The sequence below is a fragment of the Schistocerca cancellata genome, chromosome 7, assembly GCF_023864275.1.
Source record: "Schistocerca cancellata isolate TAMUIC-IGC-003103 chromosome 7, iqSchCanc2.1, whole genome shotgun sequence".
NCBI classification, from domain to species: Eukaryota; Metazoa; Arthropoda; class Insecta; order Orthoptera; family Acrididae; genus Schistocerca; species Schistocerca cancellata.
Genome location: NC_064632.1, coordinates 407,234,009 through 407,247,128, shown reverse-complemented (window position 1 = coordinate 407,247,128; position 13,120 = coordinate 407,234,009). Strand labels below are relative to the sequence as shown.

The window sequence follows — 13,120 nt, the reverse complement described above, 5'->3', positions numbered from 1 at the left end:
ACGACTGACCATATGGTTTTAATTTTATCCTGAGACTTAGCTATTCTATCTGCATACCACATACTTTTTGCCTTCCTAATAACATTTTTAAGCACCTTACAATACTGTTTGTAATGGGCTGCTGCATTTTGTTTCTAACGTTTTGATATAATTGCCACTTTGTTCTACAAGATATTCTTATCCCTCTAGTCAGCCACCCAGGCTGTCTGTTTGTGCTAGTACCCTGTTTTAAACGTTCTAATGAAAAGCAACTTTCAAAGAGCATGAGAAAAGTCTTGAGAAAAGCATTATATTTATCGTCTACTGTATCAGCGCTATAAACATCTTGCCACGCTTGTTCCTTTATAAGGTTTACAAAGGTCTCTACAGCAACTGGATCAGCTTTCCTGAACAGCTGATGACTATATTTAACACGTGTTGCAACACAAAAATCTTTTAAAGTTAAAATTTGTGCATCATGATCTGAAAGGCCATTCACCTTTTTGCTAACAGAATGCCCTTCTAGTAATGAGGAATGAACAAAAATGTTGTCTATGGTTGTTCTACTGTTCCCTTGCACTCTCGTTGGAAAGAATATGGTTTGCATAAGATTATATGAATTAAAGAGGTCTACCAGCATCCGCTTCCTTGCACAATCACTTATACAATTAATATTGAAGTCACCACATATAACTAACTTTTTGTATTTCCTATAAAGTGAACCAAGAACCTCCTTTAGCTTTAGCAAAAATGTTGTGAAATCGGAGTCTGGGGATCTATAAATAACAACAGTTAGAAGTTTAGCTCCATTAAATTTAACCACACCTGCACAACATTCAAACACCTTTTCAGTGCAGTACTTTGAAACATCAGTTGACTCAAATGGGATGCCGTTTTTCACATACATGGCTACTCCCCCACACCGCAAAGAGCTCCTCGAAAAGCTGCCAGCCAACCTGTATCCTGGTAAAGGAAGCCTCTGAATTATCTCCTTATTTAAGAAGTGTTCAGATATACCAATAATTTCAGAGTCAGCATCTATAAGCAGTTCACTAACTTTATCTCTAATACCTTGTATATTTTGATGAAATATACTAATTCCCTCATTACTCGGATACCTAAGCTTTGTCAAAAGTGATTCCCTTGTTAGAGAGACTTCCCTTAAGCAGGAATACCTATCAGCTGACTTCAATCTAAAAAAGGTGCAGCTCTAACACCCACTACTGCAGGAATTTTCTCATGAGTGATCCCACCAACCCCACCTATGCTGTCACCTATAAGCTTTGCCAACCTCCCATTCCCATACCTGTTGAGGTGCAGGCCATGTCTAGTGAAACCCGTCCTGCTGATAGACTCCGATACCACTGAAATGTGACCCATGCCTTCTGTCATCAGCGCACCCCCAAGTCTCATGTTATTACGCCTGACGGCTGTATTAAGATGAGGCCGATCGTGACGCTGAAACAATTCCACGAAATGCACATTCGTGTTGCCAGTCTGAGTGGCTATCTTTTCCAGGTCACCATCTATGTTATGCTCCCCATCCCTATCAATACCATTACCAGCCCCACCCACAATCATTACCTGATCCTCTATAGTAAAATTCCTACATAACCCCCCTATGTTAACAGTCACCTGAGCCAACCCTGCATTAGGCTTCACAATGCTGGTGACCTGGTACTCACTCCCCAGCACTTCCTGCAACTGCTGGCCTACACCTCTGCCATGAGAACTACCTAACAGCAGAACCTTCTTCTTCCTCTTCGACTTTGCAACTGTCCTAGCCACCGTAACTACTGAGGTCTGCTGCATACTTCCTACATCTACAGCTACTAGAGATTCCTCTCCACTAAACTCTGACAGTTGGTCATATCTATTGTAAACACCAATGGTAAAACTATCTGAAAATCTTCTTCTCCTAGCAGATCTCTTGCCAACAGCCAGCTCCTATTCCCCAACCCCCTTCTCCCTCCTCATCCTATCTAGCTCCTCCTGTGCATTTTTCAACTGCACCTGAAGGGCACAGATCTTACACTCCTGCTCCTCTATCAACCTACTCTTGCTACATAACCTGCAGTTCCAGGAGAGGATCTCACCAGAATGCCCTCTGGCTTCCCCACTGCATTCCCCCCGTGAAAATACTTCGAACAAGTCTCACACCGCAATCCACTACTCACGAACGTATGGCAAAGCCCACACTTCTCACTCATGGTAAAATTTTACTTTTTCTAAGTTCCGCTACTACAATAAGAAGATGTTAAAAACCTGACTATAATAATCACAAACTTACTCTACAAGGGAAGTAACTACTATTATTAACAGTATTAATAAACAACAAATGTGAATATAACAAAAGACTAATACAGAAATAGAATCAAACGTCTAATGACACAGTAACGAAGCTGAAAACAGTTCCCAAAAGGTTCTTCTGAAATTATTTCACCAGAAAACACCAAGAACACCGGTTGAAGACTACTAAAGTTCCTAAATAAACCACTATACACAAACAATTAATTAGTACTTAGCTTTCGATGTGCTGCTACAGCTGCAACTGGTCAGCATGGAATGTAAACACAGGCAAGAGGTTAAGTTGCTCGATACGAAACACTCACAAATATCAGGTCACAACACAAGAAAGGCAGAGGTGAATGAAGAAACCACTAATACGTCACTTATATAGTAAATATTATCACAAAAACCGTTAAAATATGTATCTGAAACCTAAAAATATATGAAAACTTAGAGAGCGATCTCACACGCAGTCACTTGCTTATGATGTAAGTGCTGCAACTCCAGTCTATCATGTCACTTGGTAGATTGCCAAAGGTGGAAATGTCAGTTGAAGAAATAGATTTTTTGCATCTACATGCTCAAAATCATATGGTTTGTTTCCAGAATGAATCTTTAATTCTATAACAGAAAGAATGCAGGAATGTAATACTGTGAAAGTTTTAAACTATGTACTGAGCAAATACTTGAATTAGACCCTAGTTTCTCATGGTAAATCTCAGGAAAGAGATGCTTGTAATCTGAAGCTCTTAAATTAGGCTTTGTGAGAGTAGGTTCACTGGCTAATATATTTACACAATCAAGTCACATTAATGTGACCACCATCTCTGTTCAACATCAGCATGCAATAACCTTTCACAGATAGCAGGTGGCAGCACTATCAGTGGAGGATATATAAAGTTTGTTGACAGGAGGGGCTGTAGAAAATTATGCAGTCGTTGTCATAATATGAAAAAGGAGTGATTTATCTGACGTCCAAATGGGCATGATCGTTGGCTTTTGGGCCGAGGATGTAAGCATTTCAAAATGGCTAAGTTTGTAAACTATTTATGTGCTGCCATGCTTAAAGCATACTGTGTGTGACAAAATAAGGCTATCTACAACTGGTGCCAAGACAACTGCGGTGCACCAGGGGGCCATAGATGACAGGGGTGAACGATAGCTGCAAAGATAGGTACTGGCAGACATGCAACTGACCATACAGATGAACCTAGGGGCTACCAACAGTGTTTCCTCAATGACCATATAGTAAATGTTGCTGTCTGTAGTACTTCACAGCAGATACCTGGTTCAGGCATCCATGCCGACTGCTGTTCATTGGTGTTGAAGGATGGAATTTGCGTGGCAGTATGACAGCTGAATATCCACTGAATGGTGACTGGTGGCCTTTTCCAATGAATCACATTCATTGTCCATCAGGTGGCTCTTGGTGTGTATGGCATGAAACGTCTGAAGGCAAACAAGGAGGGGGCATTATAATATGGGAAATGTAAATTGTGGCGTTCCTTGGGTGATCATCTCATTCTGAAAGGCACAATCAATTAACACAAGTAAGCATCTATCCTTCGGGACTATGTTTAACCCTACATGCAGTTTCAAACAATGGAAACCCAGGGTTGGAGTGTCCACAATATAAAGAAAAGGGTAGATTACTACTCACCATAAAGATGACATGTTAAGTTGCAGACAGGCACAATGAAAAGACTATTACGCATGTAGCTTTTTGTGAAAGTCTTCTTCAAAAAAGAAAGCGCACACACATTCAAACAAGCAGGTATAGCTCACATACACATGACTGCCATCTCCAGCAGTTCAGACTGGAATGCTGGCCTGAGCTGCCAGAGATGGCAGTCATGTGTGTGAGGTGTGCCTGCTTTGTATGAACATGTGTTGGCATTGAAGGTTCTGGTTTATCTCTTGCTACTTAGTATGTCCAGGTTTCCCCAAAATGTCTTAGTGGTGTATTATACTGCAAAACTGGTAATTTGCTTTGACACTGCAATACTTGGAGAAGTAGCTGTACGCATGTCTGGATTCCTTCTCTGACCTTTTTTTTCAAATGCATTGGTTCAGTTTCCCTCCTAAAATGTGTGCACATGCTTTAGTTCTGGAAATAAAAGATATGAAATAAATGTGTTACATTTAGTTTATCTGTTCCGCCTTTTGTAAGTGGAGATATGCTCACACGATTGAGAGAGAAATCTTTCTGGAAGTGATTATTATTTGTGGCAGTATAATGAAAAATATCCTCATTTCTTGAATAAGTTTATAGTTTTAAAGTGACTTGTAACAATGTTACTTATCTGTTTCACTAGTTCAAGTAGTTTTCATCAACAGAAGGTCCGAATGGCCATGGCTCAGCTGTTATATCATCATTGAGGTCTTTTGACCGAGAAGAACAAAAAGAGTACTTTGTACCTATACTAGTGACAGATGCTGGCCACCCTCAGCTCTCTGGAACAGCAACTGTGAGAATTGTTATTGGTGATATCAATGATAACAAAATGGGACCTGGAAATAAAAATGTGTTGGTTTATAAATATCAGGTAAGGGAAAACTTGGATGATATGAGAGCTAGAAACTTACATAGTTGGATTTGCTTAATAAAACTGTACACTAGTATGAGTAATTTAGGTTTAGACAAATCCAGTTGATAATGGTTAAGCACATATTTGACCAAGGTTGTACTTTAATTCTATGGCTGTTTTAACACTTTGATTATACCTATGATAGTCAATGTATTATATGAACTGAATTAACTTTGTAACTTTGTTTGAGGCTGCATTTTTAAATTTGAGATTCATCTCCATCTGCTGTCTTTTGTGACTGATTAGCCCAAAACATTATGACCACTGTCCACTAGGAGACTGAATACCACCTAGTTACATTGTGGGAACAATGTAACTAGGAAAAGTATATAAGCAGAGCAGAGACGAATGGGGAATCATTTTATTGATAATGCACACTGCAAATGGAAAAATCCACTGAGATAAATGCCTTTGACAAAAGACAAATTGTTACAGTCCAGTGTTTGGAAATGAACATCTGAGAGACAATGAAACTATTCAACTGCTCATGTGCTACTGTTGTGAGCATTTAAGGAAACTGGTTGAAGGATGGTGAAAGCATGAGTAGGCCACAAGGTGTTGGACATCTATGCCTCATCACAAAAAATGGATTTTGGAGGTTTTCCCATTCTGTAAAGCAAGATATGTTGTGATCTGTGGCATGTATAATGACAGAGTACAATTCTGGTGTAGGCACAAGTGCCCTTGGTACAAGATTTGCCTGATCTGAATCTGAAACACTGTTGGGTGTCAGCTCCTCACCCACACATCACTGGCCCATACTTTACCAGAAGTGCATGACCTGTATGTAGCTGTTTGTTGCCACATATCTCTGTAAGCCTACCAAGGTCTTGCCAACCCATTCCGTGCAAAACTGCTACCGTATTGCATTCCAAAGATTAACCAACATTCTGTTAGGCTGTTTCAGCTCATTATTGTGTATGTAATGATCTGTACCCATCATATTATATCAAAGATAGCCGACTTGTCCTATGTACAAAAAATATATATAGGAAAAGAGTGCCATTAAATCAGTATACTATTAGCCAATCTGTGCCATCTTTAAACAGGTTTATATTTTGGTAGCTCTGGTTATAGAGAGAGAAAGATCGTAACTGATTCCATCGCAAATTGCTTGTAGCAAAAGCAACTTCAGTAATCAGCCACAAACTTATCCCTTGTGTGTACAGATTGTAGAGCCAAAATAGCAAATGCAGCTTTAATAAACAGTCGCAAATGGTTCTGTTGTTTGCATAGATTGTAGAGCCATAGTTAGCAAAAAAGAAATCAGTGAAGAGATGGCAAAGATGTAAGCTGATAGTATGTTGATTTTTTTCCACTTTTGTAAATAAGTATATGATATTGGACAAATGAAGTTATCCATATTAAAAATGAAATGATCATTTGGCATCATTGGTCAGGAGAACCTATCTGGGGTAGTAAGTCACCTAGTGCAACTCCTTCTGTTTGACACCACTTTGGTGACTTGCACGTAAAGATGATGAGCTGAAATGATGAGGATAATGCAAAGAACCAGTCCCTGCATGGAGAAAATCTCTAAATCGTTAGAAATTGAACTGGGGACTGCAGGACCTAGTGGCAGAAACACTGATTGACAGACATGAGGAGTGGGCATCGATGATATGATATGATGAGTATGAGTCTCCTGATGACATTCCCAAGTTTAAGTCTTGATCCGGCACACAGTTTTAATCTGCCAGGAAGTTTCATTATATTTTGTTAACTGAGTAGGTACTTGTATGCAACTACTTTACACACACAAGATAACAACGGCAATTTTTACTGATAAAACAAAAAATATATACAAAGTATTTAAAATATGAGGCTGAAAATTATACAATATTATAGACTTAATGTGAAGCACACCAAAAGAATTGTGTAAAGCCCCATGCTGGTTTTAGAGTAATGGTGATTCATGAATGCTGACTTCTTTAGTTTGCTGTCATATTGGTTTGGTATTGGACCTGATCTTGACAGTTAGTAGATAGCTTTACTCCCACGATATAAGTATCACAATAATAAAGTTTCAAACCATCTTCCTGAGTGACAGGTGCCTATCAAATTCCTACTCTCACTACTCCACAGTAACATACAAAAATGATGAGAAAAGTATGCTGAAATTAGAATAGTTTTACTAGACATTGTATTTATTATGTTTTAAGTTCATAGAAAACATCCATATAATGTGTGAAGTTCATTCACATTTCATTAACATTCCCAAAATTCCACAACTCCTCTTGAGGTAACCCATTGCTTTTCTGTGACAGTCAGCTCACCATAAAGCACTATAGGCAGTTTCATTTCATACAAAACTGATGTGAATCAACAACTATTAAAGTTCCACAAACTTTCTGCCCTCACCAGTGATTCATTTTGCAGACTTCCTCCAATGAGCAGACATGCACCAAATCAGCAAGCACCAAAATACTCCTACACTTAAGTTATGGGGCATTCCTGTACCACCTACGGGCTCTAGTGCAGCAGATATGAGTAATGGCAAGATTCAATATGTAGTAACTGTACTAATATCTATACCCTTACAATAGTCAGCAATCTTTTAAAAGCTTGTTCACATGTTAAGATTATTATTAATACAAGTGTTGCAACTATTATTTAATTACATAGTAATTAAAATTGACTGTTACAAAACAAAAGCATTAATCATAAACAATCAGTTTATCAAATTTGCACCAGAGACTAGTTCTTCTTTTTTGGGATGTCATAACCTACAGCCCTTGGAGTAACAGCTGTGAGAACACAAAGAAGGAAATAAAATGAGCATGCTGCAGATATGAAATGAAGGCATGGCAATAAGTTGTAACAAGGAATATTATCACATCAAACATTATCACAAGTGGCACATTGACATTGACTTCTGCTGACAAGAATTGTAATAACTGTGGATGGAACCTGTATCACTGTCTTTGTAACTCCTGTGTATTCAGTAAGGGAGAGACAAGGCTGCTGAGGAACTGACCAACTGCATCCTGCATGCTGGGATATTACATTACATTAATATATTACATTACATTAATACCTGTTCCATAGATCATGAATACAATATTTCGTATATATTACATTACTAGCCATTTAATTTCCTGTTGCTCTGAGTGTTAATGTGCTCTTTGCATAAGTTAATCATGAAAAAGGATTTCTTAATAATTTAAAGAGGTCATCCTGATATTTCAGATATTTCATTGTCCCATATGGTATTATAAAGAGCTTGTGTATTGTCCACTGAAATTTAATCCAGATAAGCAAAAGTTGTTGTACATTGTTCCTATTCAAGGTACTATGTGAATGCAGTACCTCCGTGGATTATGACAGTGATTGCCAAAAATGGATGACTCAGAAACTTCAGCAATAATCATCTTTTATTGTGATCGGCATTAGCTTCCTTTCTGTCGAATATTTTCAGTTTTTCATTGGCTTCATATTTTCTATCATTCTATGTTTGAGGCATTTGGGACTAGATAATGGTAAGCCATAGTGAGTAAATCTTTACAGGAGAGATGTACGAAGGTTCAAAAAATTTCATAAATCAGGTGATTGATGTAATAAGTATATTTATTGTATTATAAAGTACTACATGTGCAGAAGTCAATAGAAAGATTGTTGTCGTTGGATTTTTTCCCCCCCTTATTATTATAAACTTATTTATAAATCTTGCAAAACTTTTAAGCTACTTTAGAATGTTCAAGCCATTTTATTTTGAAGAGCTTTTTTTGTTTATTCTACATCCGTCTCAGCATTGTTGTTCATGTACTGCTCTCAAATACAGCCTTAAAGTAACAATCTTGGAGTTGCTTCATTTTATTGCAAACAATTTTATGTTTCTTGTTGAGGAAGCCAGGCAATTTGGTGAACAACTGTTTTTACTGTTGTTAGAGGCAGCCATATCTTGCATATGAATATTTTATCTTTGTGTGAAACAAATATTCAAAACAGAATATCAGTCATAGATTGAACAATTTATAAATTATTCTTTTTAACATTAACTAGTGACATAATCATATATTTGCATGTATACTTTTGTGCATGTTAATGTATTTCCACACTGATATAAAGGATCAAACTCCAGAAACAGATATTGGGAGAATATATGTTCAAGATCCAGATGACTGGGATTTACGAGATAAAACATTTTATTGGAGGACATACGAACATCATAGATTCAAAATTGATGAAGACACTGGGATGATTACAATGAAGCACAATACACCTGATGGAATGTAAGTCTTTTAGCCTTATATTCTATATATTTCTGTAAAATTACGTGTGAAAAGTAAATCTCTTAGCCTTACATTGTTCTACATAGTTCTGTGAAACAATATGTGAGATGCAGTTGTGTAGAGTTTGGTGGCATTTATTATATTCTGTTGAAATAATTTTCAGCTATAAGCTGGATTTCAGAGTATGTGATCACATGCACTTGCAGAACAATGTGACAGCAAGTGTGACTGTCACAGTTAAAACTATTCTGTATGACAGAGTAATTAATTCAGCATCAGTACGATTTCATGGAATATCAGATGAAGATTTTGTAAGAGAATTGAATGAAACTGTAAGTTAAAAAGTTACAGGAGAAGATTACAAAAAAGTGGTATGTTACGTTATTCGCCCTGTGTTAGATATTTCACTTTCTGTGCAACTTTAATTTCAGGATAACAGAGTGGAACGTTTTAGAAGCTACGTTGCAGAAATACTCAACACTGGAAAGAAAAATGTAGAAATTTTCAGTGTAAAGCAGCACAGCTGGCAGCCCCCTGTACTTGACATTTTCTTTTCTGTTGCTGCTTCAAGATATCAAAGACATGAAACAGTAAATGGCCTTTTGCAGATTCATAAAGAAGAGGTATGTATGTTTAGTGTACTTCTACTAACTTCCATATGTTTTAAATGCCATGTAGATTTCAATAAATAGATCATTGTTTTGAACTTATGTTTAATTCCAGCTTTCTTAGAACATTCACTAGTGAGATTTTGTGCTGTAATCTGATTCACAAATAATAGTTTATAGTACAAACAGATGGTTAACAAATCAGTTAAAAGATAGCAGATGGGCCAGCCAGTACTTACCTTAGCTCAGTACAGCCAACAGGCTCTCAGAACTTGACAAAAATAAATAAAATGTACATTATGCAAACTTATTCCATCATCATGGAGGAGAGACAAGGGAGGGAGAAAAAGAGGAAAGAGAGAAAGTGAATGCAAGTCACTGACAACCTAGGTTATGAGGTAACAAGTGGAAGGTAAGTGAAAGATAGTGCATCATAAGTTCTTCATCAGCTTCAGAACAAAGAAGAGAGATTGATAATTTAGGAAGTTTATGTGAAATGGATAATACTAAGTAAGAAGAGCAATATAACAAAACAATGATAAACAAGAAAGAGAAATATATAGGTATAGTGCACACACACACACACACACACACACACACACACACACACACACACACACACACACACACACACATCTTCGAGGCCAAGCTGAAATATAATGTCTCCAATTTTTTATGCGGAAACATGTGGACATGAAGATTAAAGAAATAGAATGTTGATAATGTTTGTTTTATTTAAAAAGCTTTAAGAGTTTTCACATAGAAAATTCAGAGACATTACTTTTCAGACACCCCATGTGTATTAGACACACACATGTGGTACTGAGGGAGGTGGCGCAGTGGTTAGTTCACTGGACTCGCGTTCGGGAAATGTCAACCTTCCAGATTTAGGTTTTCCATGATTTTTATAAATCACTCCAAGCAAATGCCAGGATGGTTCCTTTGAAATGACCCGACTGATTTCTTTCCCATCCTTGACACAATCTGCACTTGTGCTCCATCTCTAATGAATTCATTAAACAATAATCTCCTCCTCGCCCTCCTCCACAAATGTGGAGGGGGAAAAGCTGTGTGAAATAAAACAAATGAGTAAAGAACCAAAGAGGAGACAGGAGCAGTGTTTAACGTAGGTTTAGTCCAGGTGTGTTGGAGCACAAGTTCCCATCTGTGCAGTTATGAGGGGCTGGTGTTAGTTGGGAGGATCCAAATGGTTTGTGTGGCAAGTCGGGCACTTAGGTCCCTAGAGTTAGGTGCTGGAAGGCATGCTCTGCTGCTGGGTATTGGGCACCCCTCAAGTGGACAGTTGTCTGTGCCCATTCAAGCTCTCAGCCAGTTTGCTGGTTGTCAAGCCAATGCAGAATGCCATGCCGTGATCACTTCAGCTGATAAGTGACATATTGTTTCATGTGAGGCCCTGCCTTGAATTGTTTTATGTTTTGGCAGTGGTGGGTCTGGAGTAGACAGTTGTGGGGGGATGCATGGTGCAGGTTTGGTAGTGGGCTCAGTTACAGAGGTGGGTACCTTTAGGTAGGGAAGGTGGTTTGAGAATGTCGTAGAGTTGGACAAAGATGTTGCAAGGGTTATGAGGATGACAAAAGGGCACTATGGTTGGTAGGGGAAGGATATTGTGGAGAGGGGGGGATGATTTCATTTCAGGGCTCAATTTGAGAAAGCTGTCGCCATGATGAAGTAATCTGTTGAAGCATTCAAGACCTGGATGGTGTGACAAAGGGAATGCTTCTGTGCGGCCTGGAGGCACGCACATTGTTGCCAGAAGGTGGGGAATGGCCTGCTCAGGATATCTGCTTATGGACAAGGATCTACGGGGTAGCTGCAGGAGAGCAAAACATTAGACAATTTATTGGTAAAGAATTTGTAGGATTTGTCATGGGACAGATCCATTTACCACAGATATCTAAGCTGTAAGGTATCAAGCATTTGATGCAGAGGGGATAGCAGCTGTCAGAGTGGAAGTGCTGTTGTCTGTTTGTGGGTTTGATATAGACAGAGGTGTGGTGTGTGTGTGTTAAGAAAGAAGGTTGGGGGGGGGGGGGGGGGGGGGGAGTGTGGGTGTTCATTGGTATTGTATTTTGTGATTTTGTATTATGATTTCATGGTCATCATTCTATAAGACAAATTTACTGAGAGGCAATGACATTGCTCAAAAAGGGAATTGAGAAGAGTGAACCAAAAATATTAGTGAAAAATATTTTTGAAGAATAATGTGGTATAATCATCCAGAAAATTGTATATTGTGAGCTAAGCTCAATCATTTACACTCTGCAGTATATAGTAATGTAATCTGAAGAGAACCCCCTTTCTTGAAGGACAGTGTGCCTTTTGCAGGTCAAAAGAAGAACTGGTCTGGACATTTCAATGGCTGGTATAAATTACTGTTTCATTGAAAGAGTGCAATGCCAAGAGTCATGTACTGATAGCCTCAGAGTAATAAATCAACCACACCTGGTGGATGCCAATTTTACATCACTAGTTGGCCTAACAATCATAGTTACACCGGAATGCAAGTCCAGAATAAAGAAATTTGCCTCTGAAACTTGTGCAGAATATCACTGCTATAATGGAGGCCACTGTCTCCAGAAAGGCACCAATTTACGGTAAATTTGAGAGAAATATTATTTTTGCAGTGTAGTTTATCTTTAAAATTTGTTCAAGTTTGTGCTATAGAATAGCAATGTGCAACTAAAAATGATCCTATGATAGTTTTGGAATGTGTCAAGTTTCTACAACATGGTACATAATTCCATTTTCATGGGCAGCTATGTTTTTGCATGCTTACATAAGGAATTTTGTAATGATTCTGGATGCATGAATATGTGTATGTCTCTGTCTCTAAAGATACATTATAAACTACCGTATTTACTCGAATCTAAGCCGCACTCGAATCTAAGCCGCACCTGAAAAATGAGACTCGAATAAAGGAAAAAAAAAAATTCCCGAATCTAAGCCGCACCTGAAATTTGAGACTCGAAATTCAAGGGGAAAGAAAAGTTTTAGGCCGCACCTCCAAATCGAAACAATGTTGGTCCATTGTAATATGAGACACAATTTAGGTCGAATGAATGACGATACAGCTACAGTAGTTTGCTTCGAGTCGTAAGCTTAGCAGTTAAGCTTTAGCAGGTAGCCATTGCTATGCGTCAGGCGCTCCATCCGTATTTATACGGGTACCCTTCCTTTTTCACGTGCTTCGTCTGGTTTGAATCGATTGCTTATTTTGCTTCGATCTGATAAGTGCCGTTTTCTTTGTTGTAAGTGCTTACATCACTCTAAGCAGAAAATGCATTATTGTACTGTTCGTCGCATTCTGATAGTGCGTGTTTACGGTCTGTCGCTGCTCGCGGCATGGCTTGTTTTTGTGCGCGGCTAACACCGCTTACAATAAAAAAAAAAAAGAGAGAAATTG

The 13,120-nt window shown here is 38.3% G+C and overlaps 1 protein-coding gene across 1 annotated transcript in view; it reads left to right on the top strand.

Annotated features, from left to right (window-relative positions):
- Window positions 1-13,120, top strand: part of LOC126092794 (putative neural-cadherin 2) — a 192,409-nt gene that overhangs the window by 159,875 nt on the left and 19,414 nt on the right. Inside the window, exons 13-14 of the mRNA XM_049908523.1 lie at window positions 9,252-9,420; window positions 9,520-9,711. Of these exons, the coding sequence (XP_049764480.1) occupies window positions 9,252-9,420; window positions 9,520-9,711 (361 nt within the window). The remainder of the gene's footprint in view (window positions 1-9,251; window positions 9,421-9,519; window positions 9,712-13,120) is intronic.